This window comes from Chionomys nivalis, chromosome 6 (genome assembly GCF_950005125.1).
Source record: "Chionomys nivalis chromosome 6, mChiNiv1.1, whole genome shotgun sequence".
Classification (NCBI taxonomy): Eukaryota; Metazoa; Chordata; class Mammalia; order Rodentia; family Cricetidae; genus Chionomys; species Chionomys nivalis.
The window spans coordinates 6,923,612-6,939,802 of record NC_080091.1 but is presented as its reverse complement, the minus strand read 5'-3'; the positions used below and the strand labels follow the sequence as shown (position 1 = coordinate 6,939,802).

Here is a 16,191-nt window from a genome sequence, read left to right as displayed (position 1 = left end):
CAACCTTTTCATGTTTTTATTTTAAAGGCACAGCTAGACCCCACCCTCAGTACAGCAATCCCCCTTCGTGGGGAGACCAAGACGACACACCAAAGCTAACTATATACACAGACTTTCTTTAAATCCCCTTTTTTAGAAGACAAGCTATAGAATACTGGGGCAAAAAAAAGGAATAATAAACAAACCAAATTCAGAACCCTCATGTTTATTTGGGGAAGGGGAGGAAGGGAGGTTTGTGGGTGCCCACCCCCACTGCAGTCCCGAGCCTTCATGTCACTTCCTCTGTCCCCCTCCTTCGTGGGCGAGGGAACTGGACTGGGTGAGTTGGGGGGGGGTCTGGACCTAGCAAGTGTACAGTGTGGGGAAGCAGAGCCGGGGCACGGGGAGGACTCGGGGAGCACAGGGCGGAAAGGGGCAGCTAGAGTTGCATTGTGTACATTCTGGGCCAAGACTGGTGGCGGTGACCCGGATAAATGTCACAGGTGGGGGATTTCTTGCTGCCCTCTGTAACCTGGGGAGTCCCTCTGAGGTCCCCTAGGTCCAGGGTACAGGGCAAGAAGGCTGGAACCGGAACTGGGGGTGGAAGCTTGGGTAGTGACCGAGTTCTGTGCTGTGTGGCCCTCGGAACACTGCTCCCTCTCTGTGCCTGTCTCCCCTGTGTCCCCCTCCCCCCACCCCCCTCCCCAGGAGCTAATCCGACTTCTCGCCATCATCCTCCTGGTGGGTGTCTCCATCATGTCCATTCTTGTCCTCCTTAGAGAGGTGTGCCTGAGAGCCCAGAGCCGAGAGCGACAGCAGGCCGGTGCCTGCGCTGACTGCAGGGAGTGATGGCGGCTGGAGCCCCACGGGCAGCGGCGTCAGGGGCAGGGCCAGCGCCTGCAGCTGGGACAGCTGGTGAGCCTGGAGCTGCTGCTGCGGGGCGGGGGTGGGGGGGTCATCCCAGGACCCTGTCCCCGTCCCCTGCCCATCTGAGTCATGCGTCCATCTGCGTCCCTGTCCTGCCTATCCAGGTCACCTGTCAGTCACCTGCCCGCCCGAATCCCCCGTCTCCTGTCATCACTTCACAGGGGTCATCTGGCCATCCGGGTCACCTGCCCACCTGAGTCACCTGTCCCTGCTCACCCAGGGCTCTTGACTTACTCGGATGATGGAGTTCAGCTCAGGAGCCGTGACCTGCTTGGCTCTCTCGATGGCTCCCAGGACCTGTTGCTGATGCTGGAATAGGCAGGGGAGGGGGCAGTGACTGTTCTCTCACGCAAAGGGACAGTTGCAGTGGGCAAACGCTGGAATGCACAGGGAAGCCCTGCCCTAGGTACTCAGGGGGACCATGGGAGGATGTGGGGTGGACACGGCTAGGAATCCAGCTCGGGGAACTTTCTCTGAAAGCTGGTCTACAGGAGTTACCTGCCCACCTGGGTCCCCCATCATCTGCCCTCCCTCCACCCGGGTCCCCCTTTATGCCTTGGTGCCACAGGGGTCTGACCCTACCACTTCACTTCTCTGCTAAATTCAGAATGGGCAGGTTTGTGCCCCCAGGGCAACCGGCAGGTGCGGAGGGAGCCCCACTGCCCCCGCTGGTGGCTTGTGCTTACCTCCTGTGACAAATAGGGCAGAACCTGGGCACAGATCCCATTTAGCCTCTTCACGATTTCAGCCTGGAACACACATAACTTCCCTCAGTACCTGGGGGACACTTGGAGGGGGTGGGGACGGGGCTGAGGCCATGCCTGCGGGCCAGCCAGGCCCACCAAGAAGGGCTAAGATGTCGGGGTGCTGGAACCGCCTCTGGGGGGGTAACAGGTGTAGTCTTAACTCTCAGTCTGGAAGTCACTGGGCGCTGAGGTGATGAGGGAAACTGAGGCTTACCTGTTTATGCATCTCGATGTTCAATCCATAGGACATCTCATAGTACTGTAGGGTGGGGAAGGAGGCATGTCAGGCACCAAGGGGTGCGACATTCTGGGTGGCCTGGCTCTCTCTGCACATCCCAGCATTCCCTGTGCCCCTCCCATCCAGACTTCCTATTTGTTCTTCACGACCCCTGCCACAAAGCCCTAGGACCCCACAACCTCCTCTGCAGGGAACTACAGGTCCCATGGCTCTGGCCGTGGAAGGGTTAAGGGATGCCTATCCTGATGGCCTGGAGGGAGGGGACTGGTGACGGCTTCCCAGTTGCTTCCGGCTGGCTGGCTGTGGCTTCCACTGCCGCCTCCTCCAGCTGCAGCCAAGGACAGCGGGGTCCTGGCAGGCCCAGGATACAAGTCAGTAGTTTGGCACCTCAGCCACTACCCGGGCTGGCGGCCAGGCCACCTCGGCCACGGGGACTTGGTAGCAGGCACCTGCGCTGTGTGGGGAGTCTGGGGTCACCCGCCCAGGCCCCCCGGGTCCCTGAGGGGACTTTACCATGACGTAATGCCGCTGCATCTCTGATTTCTCGCTGGCCAGCTTGTCACACTCCAGCTTGAGGCTGAGGACACACAAGGGTAGCTCAGGTCCCTTCGGCCCGCCTTCTGGAGGGTCAAACTAAAAACTTTTTGGTTTGTGTGTTTGAGACGGGGTCTCGTGTAGCCCAGCTAGCTTTCAACTCACTATGGAGCTGAGGACCACTCTGAACTCCTGATTCCCCTGCCTTAGCCCCCTGCAGGCTGGGCTGCCCGCCTGCACCACCTGAACCCCAGTCCTGCAGGCTGGGAAGCGGCCAAGCACCACATCTGACTGCATTTAAGGACACCCCTAGGTTTTCTGCAATCCTGGGCAGGCAGGGTTGCCTCAGTTTACCCTACTGTGAAGCTATGAGAGCAATCTCAACAAAATAGCAGCCACCTAACAACCACGGAGGCAGAGGTGCCCCTGTGAGCAGCCGATGAGGTCTGCAGAACTTGCCCTCCATCTTCACAGGTCACTCAGTGGGTGCCCAGAGAGGGTGAGTGGGCAGTTCAAGGTCACACAGCTGGGCGGTAACCTAAGAACTTTCTCCACACACAGACAAATGAAGAGACTGAGGGGGCCCAGGGCTGAGGAGGACAGCGGGAGAGGCCCCCAAGGGATCCTGGCTTCAGGAGCCTTCGCACCGGCCCTGCTGTCTTCCTGGTTCCATCCTGGGTCATCTGCTCTACTTCTCTGGGCCCCAGTTACAGCCAGGATGGTGAGGGTCAAAGGGTCTGGGGCTCACTGAGGAAGGAGGGAAGGGTCACCCCCAAGCTGTCCTCTGACTTTCACACTGTACCGTGGCACCCCCCTATAAGTGTATTAAGAAATATTTAGAAATATTTCTTTTAAAATCCAGAAAAGAAACAAGCAAAAAAAGAAAAACAAACCAACACTTTGGATCGTGAGAGGGTGAACAGGAGGGAGCCGCGAATCTACCCTATCTGGAAATTAAAAAGCCCTGCACTTGCGAACTCAAAGCAGGAGAATCTCTGAGTTCGAGGCCAGACTGGTCTACAGAGCAAGTTCCAGGGCTGTGTAGAGAGATCCTGTCTCAAAAAACAAAACAAAACGCAAAAAAAAAAAGAAAAGGCCAAAAATACAAAAATATATAAAATAAAAGCAGCCGCAGGACGTCTCAGGCTGTCACGGAGCCAGGATCCCACCCTGGCTGGGTCCCCGACTAGTCTAGCCTGGCCGCACAGCCAACCTGTCCTCACAAAATAACTGAGTATTGAGGTGAATGGGTCCCACCAGGGCTTAGCGGGTCAAGCGACTGCGGCTCAAACACAAGAATCCCAGTTCGAATCCCAGAGTCAGGCTGGGGACACTCAGGCTTGTGTTATGTTCTCCCATGAGGTGAGGACGGGGGGAGATACAGGAGCTCGAGAGACCAAGAGAGACACCGCTGTCACGTGGTGGACACACACACACACAAATAATAGTAAGTTGAGGCTGGGTGTGGCTCAGCCATGAGCACCAAGGGAAGGGGGAGGGATGTAGTGGGGAGATAAGAGGTGGGGGGAGGGACCAACACAGAAACTATCCCCAGGGAACTTATTCTCAAGGTGCGGATGTTGCTCCCACGTGGGCTGCCCCCAAAAGGGAGCCCCTTCACCCTCACCCCACACAGCCGGGAACCCAGGCCCAGCACACAGCACAAGGCAGCTCAGAGAGAGCATCCGTCCCCCAGGGGGTACAGCACACAGCAGCAGCAGCAGCTTGTATATCTTATGGAGGCCAGCCAGGTTCCCTAAAGGGGGGCGGGGCCACAGACACAAGTGGGGACCAGAACCATGGACACACACACACACACACACACACACACACACACTAGCGGGGTGGCCCAATGGGTAGCCCCGCTGGCCTAGCACAGGAATCTACTATTAGCAGCTCAAGGTCATCTTTGGCTACAAAGGCAGGTGGGGAAAGCCTGGGCTACACCAGACCTTGTCTCAAAATAAATACCAAAAAGTAAAAATATAAATTAAAAAAATTCACAAAACCTGAGATTTCCTTTTTCATGGAAAAATCTGAAGGTCTTTCAAAGTCTATTATTGTTATTATTACTACTAACTACTATTATTATGTGCTTGTTATTATTATTTGTTTTCTGAGGCAGAGGTTTGCTCTATATCTCAGGCTAGCCCAGAACACCTCCATCCTGCTGCCCGTATGTCTGAGGGCTGGAATGGCGGGCCTGGCACCCCCATGCCCAATCACCGTTGGGTTATGGAGTAAAATGGGGACCCTGAGCCACTCCCCAGCTTCAGGCTGCTTCTGTGCTGTGCAGACCCTTGGAAAATGCTGACCTCTCTGGGTTTCAGGGTGATCAGTTTCACACATGAGAAGCAGGAAGAGGATTTGTGGGAGCCAGCCGGTTGGAGGGTCTGGGGGACACCAGCAAGCTCCCCACTCCACAACTGGAGAAAGGGGTGGGCTGTGTGGGTTCCACGCGGCCCGTGTTACAGTGAGAGCGGCAGGCTCACTGCAGACAGGGCCTCTGAAGCCTCAATTTCCCCCTCCACACTATGGGGCTGCTGGCATGTAGCCCAGGCTGGCCTCCAACTGGCTAAGTAGCAGAGGATGCCCTTGCACTGCTGACCCCTTAGCCTCCGCCCCACCAGCCTTCCTCCAGGGCCCCTCTTCTAAGGGCGCCCCCGGCCCGGGCTCACCTGTGGTACTGGGCCTGCAGCAACTGGAACTCATCTTTGATGCGGTCACAGGAGTCGGAGGTGGTGAACTTGAGCTGCTGGGGGAGGTGGGAGGAGCCCTGCGGGATGCGGGGTGGGAGTGCGGGAGGGTGAGTGCCCCGCCCACGCCCCACTTCCTGGGCTGTGCTCTGCAGGCCCGGGCAGCCCTCACTGAGGGGGCCAGGAGGGGGCAGGGAGGCCCCCAGGCAATGGGGTGCTTTTAGCGCGGGTCATTTGGGGGGACAAGCACCCGTGGGGAGGGGTGCACCCCTGTCCTCCAGCTGCCCCGAGGAGTCCCCGGGAAGCCCCTCTATGTTAAGCAGGGCACAGGCCTGCCTTCAAAGCCAGCTTGTAAGACGAACCTAGCTACCACCCCACATTTCCTGGGGGTACCCATCACACCTGTTTCCTCGGGTGTGCTATTCCAGGAGGGGACCCCAAAATCTTCCCAACCCCTGGGGTCCCTCCAGGCCCCAGCCAAAGCCATGGGAGGAAGACAGGACTGGAAGTCAGAGAGGGAGCCTGTAGCTGGGGGGGGGGGGGGTGGACAGAGAGGTGTCCCCGGGGTGAAGGGATGTACTGGGCCGGCATCTGAGGACACTGGGCCAAGAGTTAGGGTGTAAGATCCTCGGATTTGGGGAGCAGAGTTAGCGTCTGGGAGAGCAAGGCTGGGAGAAGGAACGGGGTGCAGAGCCACTGGGAGCTGGGGTGGGAAGGCAAGACGCGCCGGGCTTGGATGTGGGGGGGGCGGCGCCTGGAGCTGGAGGGAGCAGTCGTGGGGGGGCTTGGGCTCCGGACAGGGGCAGGCACACACTGAGCGTTATAGGGGTGCGGGGTCCCACACACCCTGGTGTTGGCACGATGGGGGCTGGGAGGAGGCAGGCCTCTGGGATGCGGGGCCTGCTGCTGAAGAACGCAGGGCCGGCCAGGCTGGGGGGTGGCGCTGGGCCCGGATGGTGACGCCAGGCCCGACCGGGCTGAAGGGAGAGGCAGGGGATGCGGGGCCTGGATTCGGGGGTGCTGGGCAGCAGACTTGGGGACAGGACAGATCTTAGGTGGGAGGAAGTGCAGGGCCTTGGACTTGGGGGCAGGCCGGTCTGGAGTCATTAGCGAGCTGGGCCTGGGGGGTGCGGAGCCCGGAGTTGGGCATGCAAGGTCTCAGGCTGGAGGACATGCGCCGCCTGGGCTTGGGGTGCTGCAGGGCCTGTGCCCCAGGGCTGGGAGACAGGCCTGATGCGGCTGGAGTGGGGTGCGGGGCCCTGGGCTGGGAGACAGATTAGTCCGGAGCCTGAAGGGGGGGGGACCCTGCAGTCGGGATGGGCAGAGGGTGGGGGGGTCTCGGGGCCGGGATTCAAGTTCAGGGATCCGGGCTGAAGGGTGCAGTGCTGGGCCGGTGGGGGTGCGCACGGCCTGGATTGTGGGGGTGCAAGGACCCTGGGGACAGACCCCCCAGGACTGGGGGACAGGCCTCTGGGAGCTGGGGGCGCGTAAGGAGCCCCTGGGACAGGCCCTGGGCGGGGAGACAGGAGGGATCCGAGCTCCGGGGGTGCAGTGAGCCGAGCTGGGGGTGCAGGGCGAGCTCCGGGGTGCAGCGCGGGGGTCCCCCTTACCGAGTGCCGGCTTTGCGGAAACATCATGTCAGTCGCGGGGGGCGCGGGCTGCGCCCCGGCTCGGGCGGCTCGGGGGGCGCCGGGCGGCCGCGCTTTGTCCCCGATCGGCAGCTCCGGGGCCCCGCGTCCCGCCTCCTGCGCCGCCCGCCGCCCGCCCGCGCCGCCCGCGCTATTGTGTAATGGCGACGCGGTGCCGCCCGGGCTCCCGCTCCACCTGCCGCGCCCGGCACTGCGCAGGCCCGGACGCCCCACCCGTGACCTTGGCCCCGCGCGCCCCGCCCCCGCCGCGGCCCCGGCCCGAGGCCTGCTTCAGTGGCCCGTTCCGGTCCCGCCCAAGTCCCCAGGCCACAGACCCACAGTCTGGGCGCCCAGGCGCCAAGGTGCATTTATGGAGCGCCTACGGTGTGCCTTGATCTCTCTGGAGTGGTAAGGGTTGGCACGGTTGCGGGGCACACTGGGCACCATGGTGACTGACACCCGTCCCACAAATGGGTGTCAAGCTTGTCATGCATTGACTGGGGTCTGGAGGCAGAAGAATCGAGAGTTCCAGGCCAAGGTGGACTACCCGAGATTGGGTCTCAAAACAACAAAAAGTTAAAGAGTTCCACAGGAACTGCTTGTGGTCAGGCCTTTAATCCCAGAGGCAGAGGCAGGAGGATCTCTGTGAGTTCCAGGACAGCCAGGGCTACATGTGCCCTTTCTCAAAAATAATAAAAAAAGAAACATAAATAAATATATAAAAAGAAACTATTTCCCTGGGCTAAGACCGGTTATCCCAGCATTCCATAGCAAGCTGAGGCAGGGGGGGTTCCCACAATTTCAAGCCAGCCTGAGCTGTAGAACAAGACCCTGTCACATACCTGAGACAGCCAAACAAATGTCATCAACTGTTCGGGTGGCCCACAAAGCTGGAGGAGAAACCAGTGGCCAGCAAGGCCTGGTGCACTGTGATGCTGAACCTCAGTGGGGAGCTGGGAGGTGGGGAAGGAGCTGAACCATAGAGGACAAGGACAAGGCCGCGAGGGCCACGACCCAGACCCGGCTCGTGACAGGGCTTCTGTAAAGGTTCCACTGTTGAGCGTGACATTGTCCTATTTTATTTTATGAGAATACGGTCTTGTGTAGCCCAGGCTGGCCTGGAAATCTGTAGCAGAGGTAACCCTGAATTCCTGTTCCTCCTGTACCAGGTCCGCTTTCCCTGTGGCCATCCTCCTGTCCCACACGGAGACAGACAGACTCCTTTTCTTGGTGGCGCGTTCTGATTCCAACCAGGCCAACATCTTCAAGTCCTAGAAAGTCAAATTTCATGGCAGTGGCTGGCCCTGTGTGGTCACATCCCCGCCCTGCCCTTCCCAACCAGAAGGATGATACAAAGCACAAAGGCCTAGCCACACACTGTGGGGGCCAAGGAGCAGAACACAGCCTGACACAGATCACGGCAGGCTGCTGCGGACCCACGAGGCTCGTTCTCGAATGCCTACAAGTTGTTTTGCTTCCTCTCTCCCTCCTTCCTTCCTCCTCCCTTCTCTCCTTCCTTTTTCTTCCTTCCTTCTTCCTCCCTCCCTCCCTCCCTCCCTCCTTCCTTCCTTCCTTCCCTCCTTCTTTTCTTCTTTCCTTCCTTCTGTTAGTCAGGGAATGGTGACAAACTCAGGACCTTTAATCTCAGCACTAGGAAGGTACATAGTGAGACCCTGCCTCAAAAATACAACAATTAATTAGTTAGTTGATAACTAGATGAACAGCGTTCTAAGGCATCCCGGGAAGGACGCATTGCAGTCAGGCTGTGTTGGATGCATGCGTTGCTGAATCCACTGACATTGATTGACAGGGGAACCCGAGGGTGTTCTCCTGCCGGTCTGGATCTGTGTGACCCATTGGGGGTTTAGGTCTGGATTCTGCCCTGAGCCAGGCCCCAGTGTACTTTTTTTTTTTTTTTTTTTTGGTTTTTCGAGACAAGGTTTCTCTGTGGTTTTGGAGCCTGTCCTGGAACTAGCTCTTGTAGACCAGGCTGGTCTCGAACTCACAGAGATCTGCCTGCCTCTGCCTCCCGAGTGCTGGGATTAAAGGCGTGCGCCACCACCGCCCGGCCCCAGTCTACTTTTTACTCTCCATTTTGAGACTGGGTCTCACTAAGTAACCCAGGCTGTCTGTCTTGGGACTTGGGGTTCTTCTACCTCAGCCCCACAAAAGCTGGGATGGCAGGCCTGGGTCAGGGTGCTTCTGTTTCTGGTTTTTATCAGTACCTCAACAGGTTCTTACTGTTTTTTCCCCCAAGGCAGGGTTTCTCTGGTTTTTATTGATTTTGTACATCCCTGAGAATGTCTGCACACCCCGTGTGTGTACTCAGTATCCGTGTGTGTATTCAGTATCTGGACTGTGCCAGCAGAGGCCGGAAGAGGGCGTTGGGTTCCCAGAACTGGAGTCCCAGGCAGTATGAGCTGCGTGGTGGTGCTGGGAATCAAACCCAGGTCCTCTGCAGGGGGCGCCGTTGTGCTAACTGCTGAGCTCTCTGTCCAGGTCCTCTGTCTGCACCAAGCCACGGACGTTCCCGAGGGAATGAAGAGCTGGAGGCACAGAAAAGGCAGTTGTCCTGGCCAAAATCACACAGCAGGTGGCGGGGGCATGTAGACTCAGGTTCCATTGTGTTGGTCCTTTTGGAGGGTGGCAGATGACTCTGAGACACTGGCTGCAGCTGAGCCCAGGAGGCACTGTACGTCCTGGGCCCTGCCCACGCTGACCCGCTGTGCCTGCCTTCCACCTCAGTCCCCAGCTAAGGCCTGGGTTCATGGTGAGTGCTCACCATGCACCATGGGAAGCAAGCAGCAGAGGCAGGGGGATAAGCAGTTTGTCTGAGGCCAGCCTGGGCTAAATGAGACCCTCCCAAAAGAGCCTTGTCTAAAAATCTCAGAACAGGGGCTTCGAGCTATCACCCGAAACACAGCAGTTCAGGCCGGCCTGGGGGCGGCTGGGCTCCTTGATGCCCATCCCCCACCCCATACTTAGTCTGCAGCTCTGCATCCTCGGGGTCCTCCCCGCTGGACAGAAAGGAGCACAGGGCTGCGTGATGGACAAGTGTCCAGTTAGTGAGGCCAGCGCAAGCAAGGCCTCCTTGACCCGGGTGGGGGTAGGAGTGGGAGGGGGTGGGAGGGGGGCTCCTCTCTTCATTTGTTTCCTCGTGAGTATTTACTGAGCCCTGACCACCGATGACCTTAAAGCTGAGAAGACACCCACAGGCTTGAGATCTGAGTCCTCCCACTCCACCCCCGCCAGTGCTCCCTCAACAGTCCTGCCCCTGGACAATTCTCCTGTCATCCAGGCGAGTCAGATCTGGGTATGTGGACAGGCTGTAGTCTTAAGACTTAATGTTACATTTTCTCCCTTTTGGAGCTGGGTAAAGCGGTGGCAGGCACCCGTCATCCCAGCTCTTGGAAGGCAGAGGCACCAGAAATTCCTGGACATCCTCAGCTACTTAGTGAATGTGAAGCCAGACTGTGCTAGTGAGTCCCCATGTCAGACACCTACAGACTGAGGTGTGGCGCTGGCCTCTGGGTGAGCAGCCCTGCCGCCTGCAAACAAACACACAAGCCCGACTGCACCCTCGCGGGCCTCCCTGGGGTCCTGTTCCTCCAGCACCCAATGGTGGCTGTGACCTCTGCCCCCACCACCTATTGGTGTTCTGTACAGCTAGGTATTTAATGTGTTCGTTTTGTCTTTATTCCCGTTTCAAAACCTAGGACAGCCACAGAGAAACCCTGTCTCGAAAAACCAAAAAAAACAAACAAACAAACAAACAAAAAAAAAAAAAACCTAGGACAGGGCCAAACTCTCAAACGACTTGGTTTTATTTTGTTTTTAATTTCTTTTTGACGCAGGGTCTCATGTAGCCCAAGATGACCGCCAACTCCTTCTGTAGCTGAGGCTGACCTTGAATATCCATTGCCCCTGCCTCCATCTCCAGAGTGCTGGGAGGCCAGGTGTGAGCCACCATACCTGGTTTATTAAGGAGCTTGGGGCCTGGCCATGAGTGGGTGGGTGTGGGGGGGGCGGTGGACCGGAAGCCTCCCCCCAGCCTCCTCAGGGGCAGGGAGTTGCATCGGTGATTTCTCTCTGCTCAGGGTCAGGCACCTGACACACCCCTGGGGCGGACACCTCAGATCAGGGAGTCACCTGGGGTGTTTCAGGCCTTGCCCAGACTCCCTGGGGACCATTGGTGTAATTTTGAAGCTGAGTGTGTCTGCAGGGACACCTAGGCTGGGAGAACAGGGAGGCTTGGGCTACTCCCCTTGGCCTTCCCTGGTCCCCGAGATGTTCCTCTCAGGGCTTCTGTTTGTGGGGTGGCCCACAGGAGGCCGAGGGAGAGGGCTCGGGAGTCCAACCTGGACTACTGATTTGAGTTTGAAGTCTGGACTCCATGAGACCCTGTCTGAAAAAACAAAAGTGTCGCAGCTGGGGGAGATCAGGAGGGAGAGGACTTACCGTGTTGCAGGAGGACCCGGGTTCAAGGCCACACGTGACTGGGTACCGTGGCACAAGTGCTGTTCCAAGGTGCAGAGGTGGGGGGAACATGGGAGGGTCCCAGGCCAGCCCTTGCTGCACTCTGGGTGCAGAATAAAGTAGATGGGACTGCAGAGAAGCTCAGTGGTTAGCTCACTGGCTGCCCCTACAGAGGACCCACCATGGGGCTCAAACCGCCTTTGACTCCGGTTCTGAGGACCCAGCGGCCCATTTTGGTCTCTGAGGTTACTGCACGCACAGGTTACAATCCCGGGGACCTAATGGCCCCTTCTAGCCTGCATGGGTACTACACACACATGCACAGGCATTTGCAGCCAACACACACATGAAATAAAAATAAATCTGGGAATGGAGAGATGGCTCAGAGGTTAGGAGCACTGACTGCCTTTCCAGAGGTCCTGAGTTCAATTCCCAGCAACCACATGGTGGTTCACAGCCATCTGTAATGAGATCTGGTGCCCTCTTCTGGTGTGCAGGCATACATGCAGGCAGAACACTGTACCCATAATAATAAACAAATAAATAAATCTTTCACCTGGTCAGTGTTGGTGTACACATTTAATCCCAGCACTCGGGAGGCAGAGACAGCTGGGTTCCTGAGCTGGAAGCCATCCTCGGCAACCTAGGCTACACACAGAGAAGTCCTGTCTCTAAGAAATGGGGAAAAATGAAAGAATTCAAAACACTAAAATAAACAAACAAAAAAAGTCAGCTTGGTAAGGAGAGGGGCCAGACAGCATCTTTGCTTCCCTGTTTACGCCGGGTGAGCCCCGCCCGCCCCTGGGCCCAGTGTCCCGAATGCCGGGGGGGGGGGGGGGGGGGCGGGGGGAGCGAGCACGTGAGTTCTGTAATCTGGAGGTGAGCATTCTCCGAGTAGGAGGCTGCAGCCCTCAGAGGGGCTCTGAGAGAGGTCAATACAGCACTCTGTGGATGCAGTTTCCTGGGAAGAACGAGATTCAAACTGAAGCCGGCCTCAGAGAGCTGCCGAGAATTTGTGATGGCCACACTGTGTGCATGCTAGCAAGGGCCAGGAGTCCACCTGTGCAGGGACGGTCACCTCTTGCCCTGGTCCCACCGTATCGCTGTCCTCTATGGCCTGTCTCTTTATCTATGACGTGGGTGTGGGTGTGAGGCCGACCCACTTCTCAGTCCGGTACTAGCCAGCTTCTCAGGTGCACTGACTGCTAACACTGGGCCCAGAGGCCATAATTCCCAAAGAAAGCCCTGCTTAGCATCATAAGACCCCTTTCCCCCATGACTGAGCTGGTACGCGGACACGGGTGATATCCCAGCACCCAAGGACCCGGAGCCCGTGGACAGGACCACACCCAATTTTTATTTAACATCAAAATTGCTAAAATGCCAGATTCAGAAGGCTGCAGTTCTAGAACCTTCCACATGAGGGCGGTGGCTCCCCAGAATTGGCTGCAGCTCACCCCAAGGCCGGGGGGGGGGTAGTGACGTCATTTCCGGGCTTGGAGAGCTCAGGCTCCACCAGGGAACTTCAAGACTAATGCAGCCTGGATCCGAAGGCTAGGGCAGGGGTTCCCCTGGGTGATGCAGACACTGCACTAGTTTCTCTACAATGGAGTACCTTGGACTCTGCAGGGTGCTGAGCTGAGTCTCCGCCTCCACACCCAGTTCATGCCGGGAGCTCCTCCAGTGACAGCTACACTCTGGGGTCTGCACTGAGGGGTTGACCCGACCCCTCCCCTGTTCACGCTCCCAGTCCCTCACTGGGGGGGAGGGGAATTCTAGGCGGGGCTCCACCCTGACCACGCCCCTAGCCCCTCACTGGGGATTCTAGGCGGGGCTCCACCCTGACCACGCCCCCAGCCCCCTCACTATGGGGGGGATCCTAGGTGAAGGTTATCACGCTATTCATCTCCTGAGACTGGGTCTCATGTGGCTCTGACTGACCCCCAACTCATCGCGATGGCCTCCAACTACTCCTCACCTGTCTGCCTCCAAGTGACAAACGTGTGCTACGCCTGGTCCAAGTGCTCATGGGCACTTGGGATGGAATCTGAGACTTCTTTGTGGTCAGGCCCTGTCTCCTGCAGATGTCGCTGGTGACTGGCACTGTAATCACTCTTTCTGCTGGAGCGGGGGTACATACTTGCACACAGCTCAGAGATGGGCAGCCCCCGGATGTCAGTCCTGACTGGAAAGCCCTACCTGGCTCAGGACTGTCACCACGACATACAGGAGGCAGAGATTGTTGTGAGTTCCAGGCCACCCTCTGCTGCATAGTAAGATCTCGTTTTAAGATTTTTGTTTTTGCCGGGCGGTGGTGGCGCACGCCTTTAATCCCAGCACTTGGGAGGCAGAGGCAGGCGGATCTCTGTGAGTTCGAGACCAGCCTGGTCTACAAGAGCTAGTTCCAGGACAGGCTCCAAAACCACAGAGAAACCCTGTCTCGAAAAACCAAAAAAAAAAAAAAAGATTTTTGTTTTTAAGGGGACTGGTGACGTAGCTCAGCAGGTAAAAGCAGAAGACCAGGGTTCAATCCCCAGCTCACACCTGTCTAACTCCAGTTCTAGGGGACCCAACGCCTTCACACGGACACACATGCAGGCAAAACACCAATGCACATAAAATTAAAATAAACAAAAGTTTAAAAGCAACATCAGTACATTTTTTACGGAGGGCAGAGGCAAGTGGATCTCTGTGAGCTCCAGGCCAGCCTGGTCTACAAAGAAAATTGCAGGATAGGCTCCAAACCTACACAGAGAAACTCTGGCTTGGGGGTGGGGGTGGGGGGGGGATAAAGATGTTTTAATTCAGGCAGTGCAGGGTGAGTTCGTCCCTAGGGCTCTGAGCGGACAGTTCTGCGTGTCACAAGAGGCAGAGGTGGCTCTGCAGGGACGTGTCACTCAGCGCAGGGCGCAGGGCGAGGGGAACAATCTCCAGGCTGTGCAAAGCCTGAATCTCCACCCAGTGTCCTGTGAGCTCCCCCAGGCCTCCTCACCTTGGTCTGAGCTCGGAGGCAGGGAGCGGCCTTGTCCCTAGCCTTGTCCCCGGCCCACGTGGGTTCCATAAACCCTCCATCCTGGGTCCAAGGGCAGGGCCGGGAGGAGGGAGCGGCGGTCCCAGCGTAGTGGCCTGGACTTCGGCTCTGGGGCCTCAGGTGCCGGTGGTGCCAGACCATTGCCTTTGCTCCGGTCTTCATTTCTTTCGATTGCCCCCAGTGCTCTTGAATCTGAAACCCAGGCTCATTAAGGTCATAGGGTGACTCCTAGTCTCTCCTGCTCTGCAAGCTAGCCGTCATCCTCCTGCCTCAGCCTTCCAGGGGCTAGGATGACAGGCATGCACCACAGGGCCCCACCTTTTGAATTCTTCAATTTAATTAATTTATTTATTTGGTTTTTTGAGACAGAGTTTCTCTGTGCAGCCTAGGCTGTCCTGCAACTCGCTCTGTAGACCAGGCTGGGTTTGATTTTGTTTTTTGGGTTTTTTTGTTTGTTTATTTTTGTTTTTGTTTTGTTTTGTTTTGAAGACAGGGTTTCTCTGTAGCTTTGGAGCCTGTCCTGGAACTAGCTCTTGTAGACAGAAATCCACCTGCCTCTGCCTCCCAAGTGCTGGGATTAAAGACCGGAGCTACCATACCTGGTACTTTTTGGATTCTCTTTTTTTCCATGATATTTATTGAGCGCTACATTTTTCTCTGCTCCCCTCCCTGCCTCTCCCTTCCCACTTCACTCCTCCCTCAAGGTCCCCATGCTCCCAATTTACTCAGGAGATCTTGCCTTTTTCAACTTTCTACTTCCCATGTAGATTAGAGCTATGTAAGTCTCAGTGTCCTCACTGTTGTCTAAATTCTCTGGGATTGTGGTTTGTAGGCTGGCTTTCTTTGCTTTATGTTTAAAAATCACCTATGAATGAGTACATGTGATAATTGTCTTTCTGTGTCTGGGTTACCTCACTCAAAATAATGTTTTTAGTTCCATCCATTTTCCTGCTAAATTCAAGCTGTCGTTATTTTTTTTCTGCTGTGTAGTACTCCGTTGTGTAAATGTACCACATTTTCCTTATTCATTCTTCAGTCGAGGGGCGTTTAGGTTGTTTCCAGGTTCTGGCTATGACAAACAAAGCTGCTATGAACATAGTTGAGCACATGTCTTTGTGGCACGATTGAGCATCCTTTGGATATAGACCCAAAAGTTGTATTACTGGGTCTTGAGGAAGGTTGTTTCCTAATTTTCTGAGAAATCGCCACACTGACATCCAAAGGGGTTGTACCAGCTTGCATTCCCACCAGAAATGCAGAAGTGTTCCCTTTTCCCTGTTGAAGGGAGCTGCTGGCTGTGTTCATGCCGCCCCAGCTCCCGGTTGCCTGGCTAGCTTATGCCCCAAAATAATGACACACAAACGGTATTCTTTTAAACACTGCTTGGCCCATTTCTATTCATGTGTGTAGCACCCCAAGGGGCGCTTACCGGGAAGATTCTAGCCTACGTCCATCCTGGGTAGGAGCTTCATCGCATCTGCTCTGGAGAGGAGAGCATGGTGGCTGTCTCTGAGAGGAGCTGCCCTGCATCTGAGCTCACTTCCTCTTCCTCCCAGCATTCTATTCTGTTTACTCCACCCACCTAAAGGCTGGCCAATCAAATAGGCCAAGGCAGTTTCTTTATTAGCCAATGACCTTCCTCCATCATTTCCCCACAACCTCTCCAGCATAAGTTGTCATCAGTGTTTTTGATCTTGGCCATTCTTACAGGTGTAAGAAGGAATCGCAGAGTTGTTTTGATTTGCATTTCTCTGATGACAAAGGATGTTGAACATTTCCTTAAGTGTCTTTCAGCCATTTTAGATTCCTCTGTTGAGAGTTCTCTGTTTAGGTCTGTACTCCATTTTTTTTATTGGGTTATATGATCTTTTGGTGTCCACTTTCTTGAGTTCTTTGTATATTTTGGAGATCAGACCTCTGTCTGATGTGGGGTTAG

The 16,191-nt window shown here is 56.2% G+C and overlaps 1 protein-coding gene across 2 annotated transcripts; it reads right to left on the bottom strand.

The window, feature by feature from the left end:
- On the bottom strand, positions 1 to 6,970 carry LOC130875439 (TLE family member 5). Of its 2 annotated transcripts, none has more exons than XM_057771220.1 (7): positions 6,731 to 6,970; positions 5,103 to 5,200; positions 2,404 to 2,467; positions 1,867 to 1,911; positions 1,593 to 1,655; positions 1,141 to 1,215; positions 1 to 909 (listed from the first exon to the last, which is right to left on the bottom strand). In XM_057771220.1, exons 1-7 carry the CDS (start codon positions 6,755 to 6,757, stop codon positions 691 to 693), a joined length of 591 nt encoding a protein of 196 aa, XP_057627203.1. In that variant the 5' UTR covers positions 6,758 to 6,970; the 3' UTR covers positions 1 to 690. The 2 variants fall into 2 exon arrangements, with proteins under 2 accessions (XP_057627203.1, XP_057627202.1); XM_057771219.1 differs by having other exon boundaries at positions 1 to 912; positions 6,731 to 6,968.
- Between the last annotated feature and the right edge of the window lie 9,221 nt (positions 6,971 to 16,191).

What these genes read in the sequence shown, in the direction of transcription:
- LOC130875439 (XM_057771219.1), bottom strand. Translation starts at nt 6,757, where the DNA reads ATGATGTTTCCGCAAAGCCGGCACTCG. An exon ending in TGCAGCGGCATTACGTCATG is followed by an intron (nt 1,912 to 2,403) that starts GTAAAGTCCCCT and finishes CCCACCCTACAG; the next exon opens with TACTATGAGATGTCCTATGG. An exon ending in AGCTGAACTCCATCATCCGA is followed by an intron (nt 913 to 1,140) that starts GTAAGTCAAGAG and finishes CCCGCCCCGCAG; the next exon opens with CAGCAGCTCCAGGCTCACCA.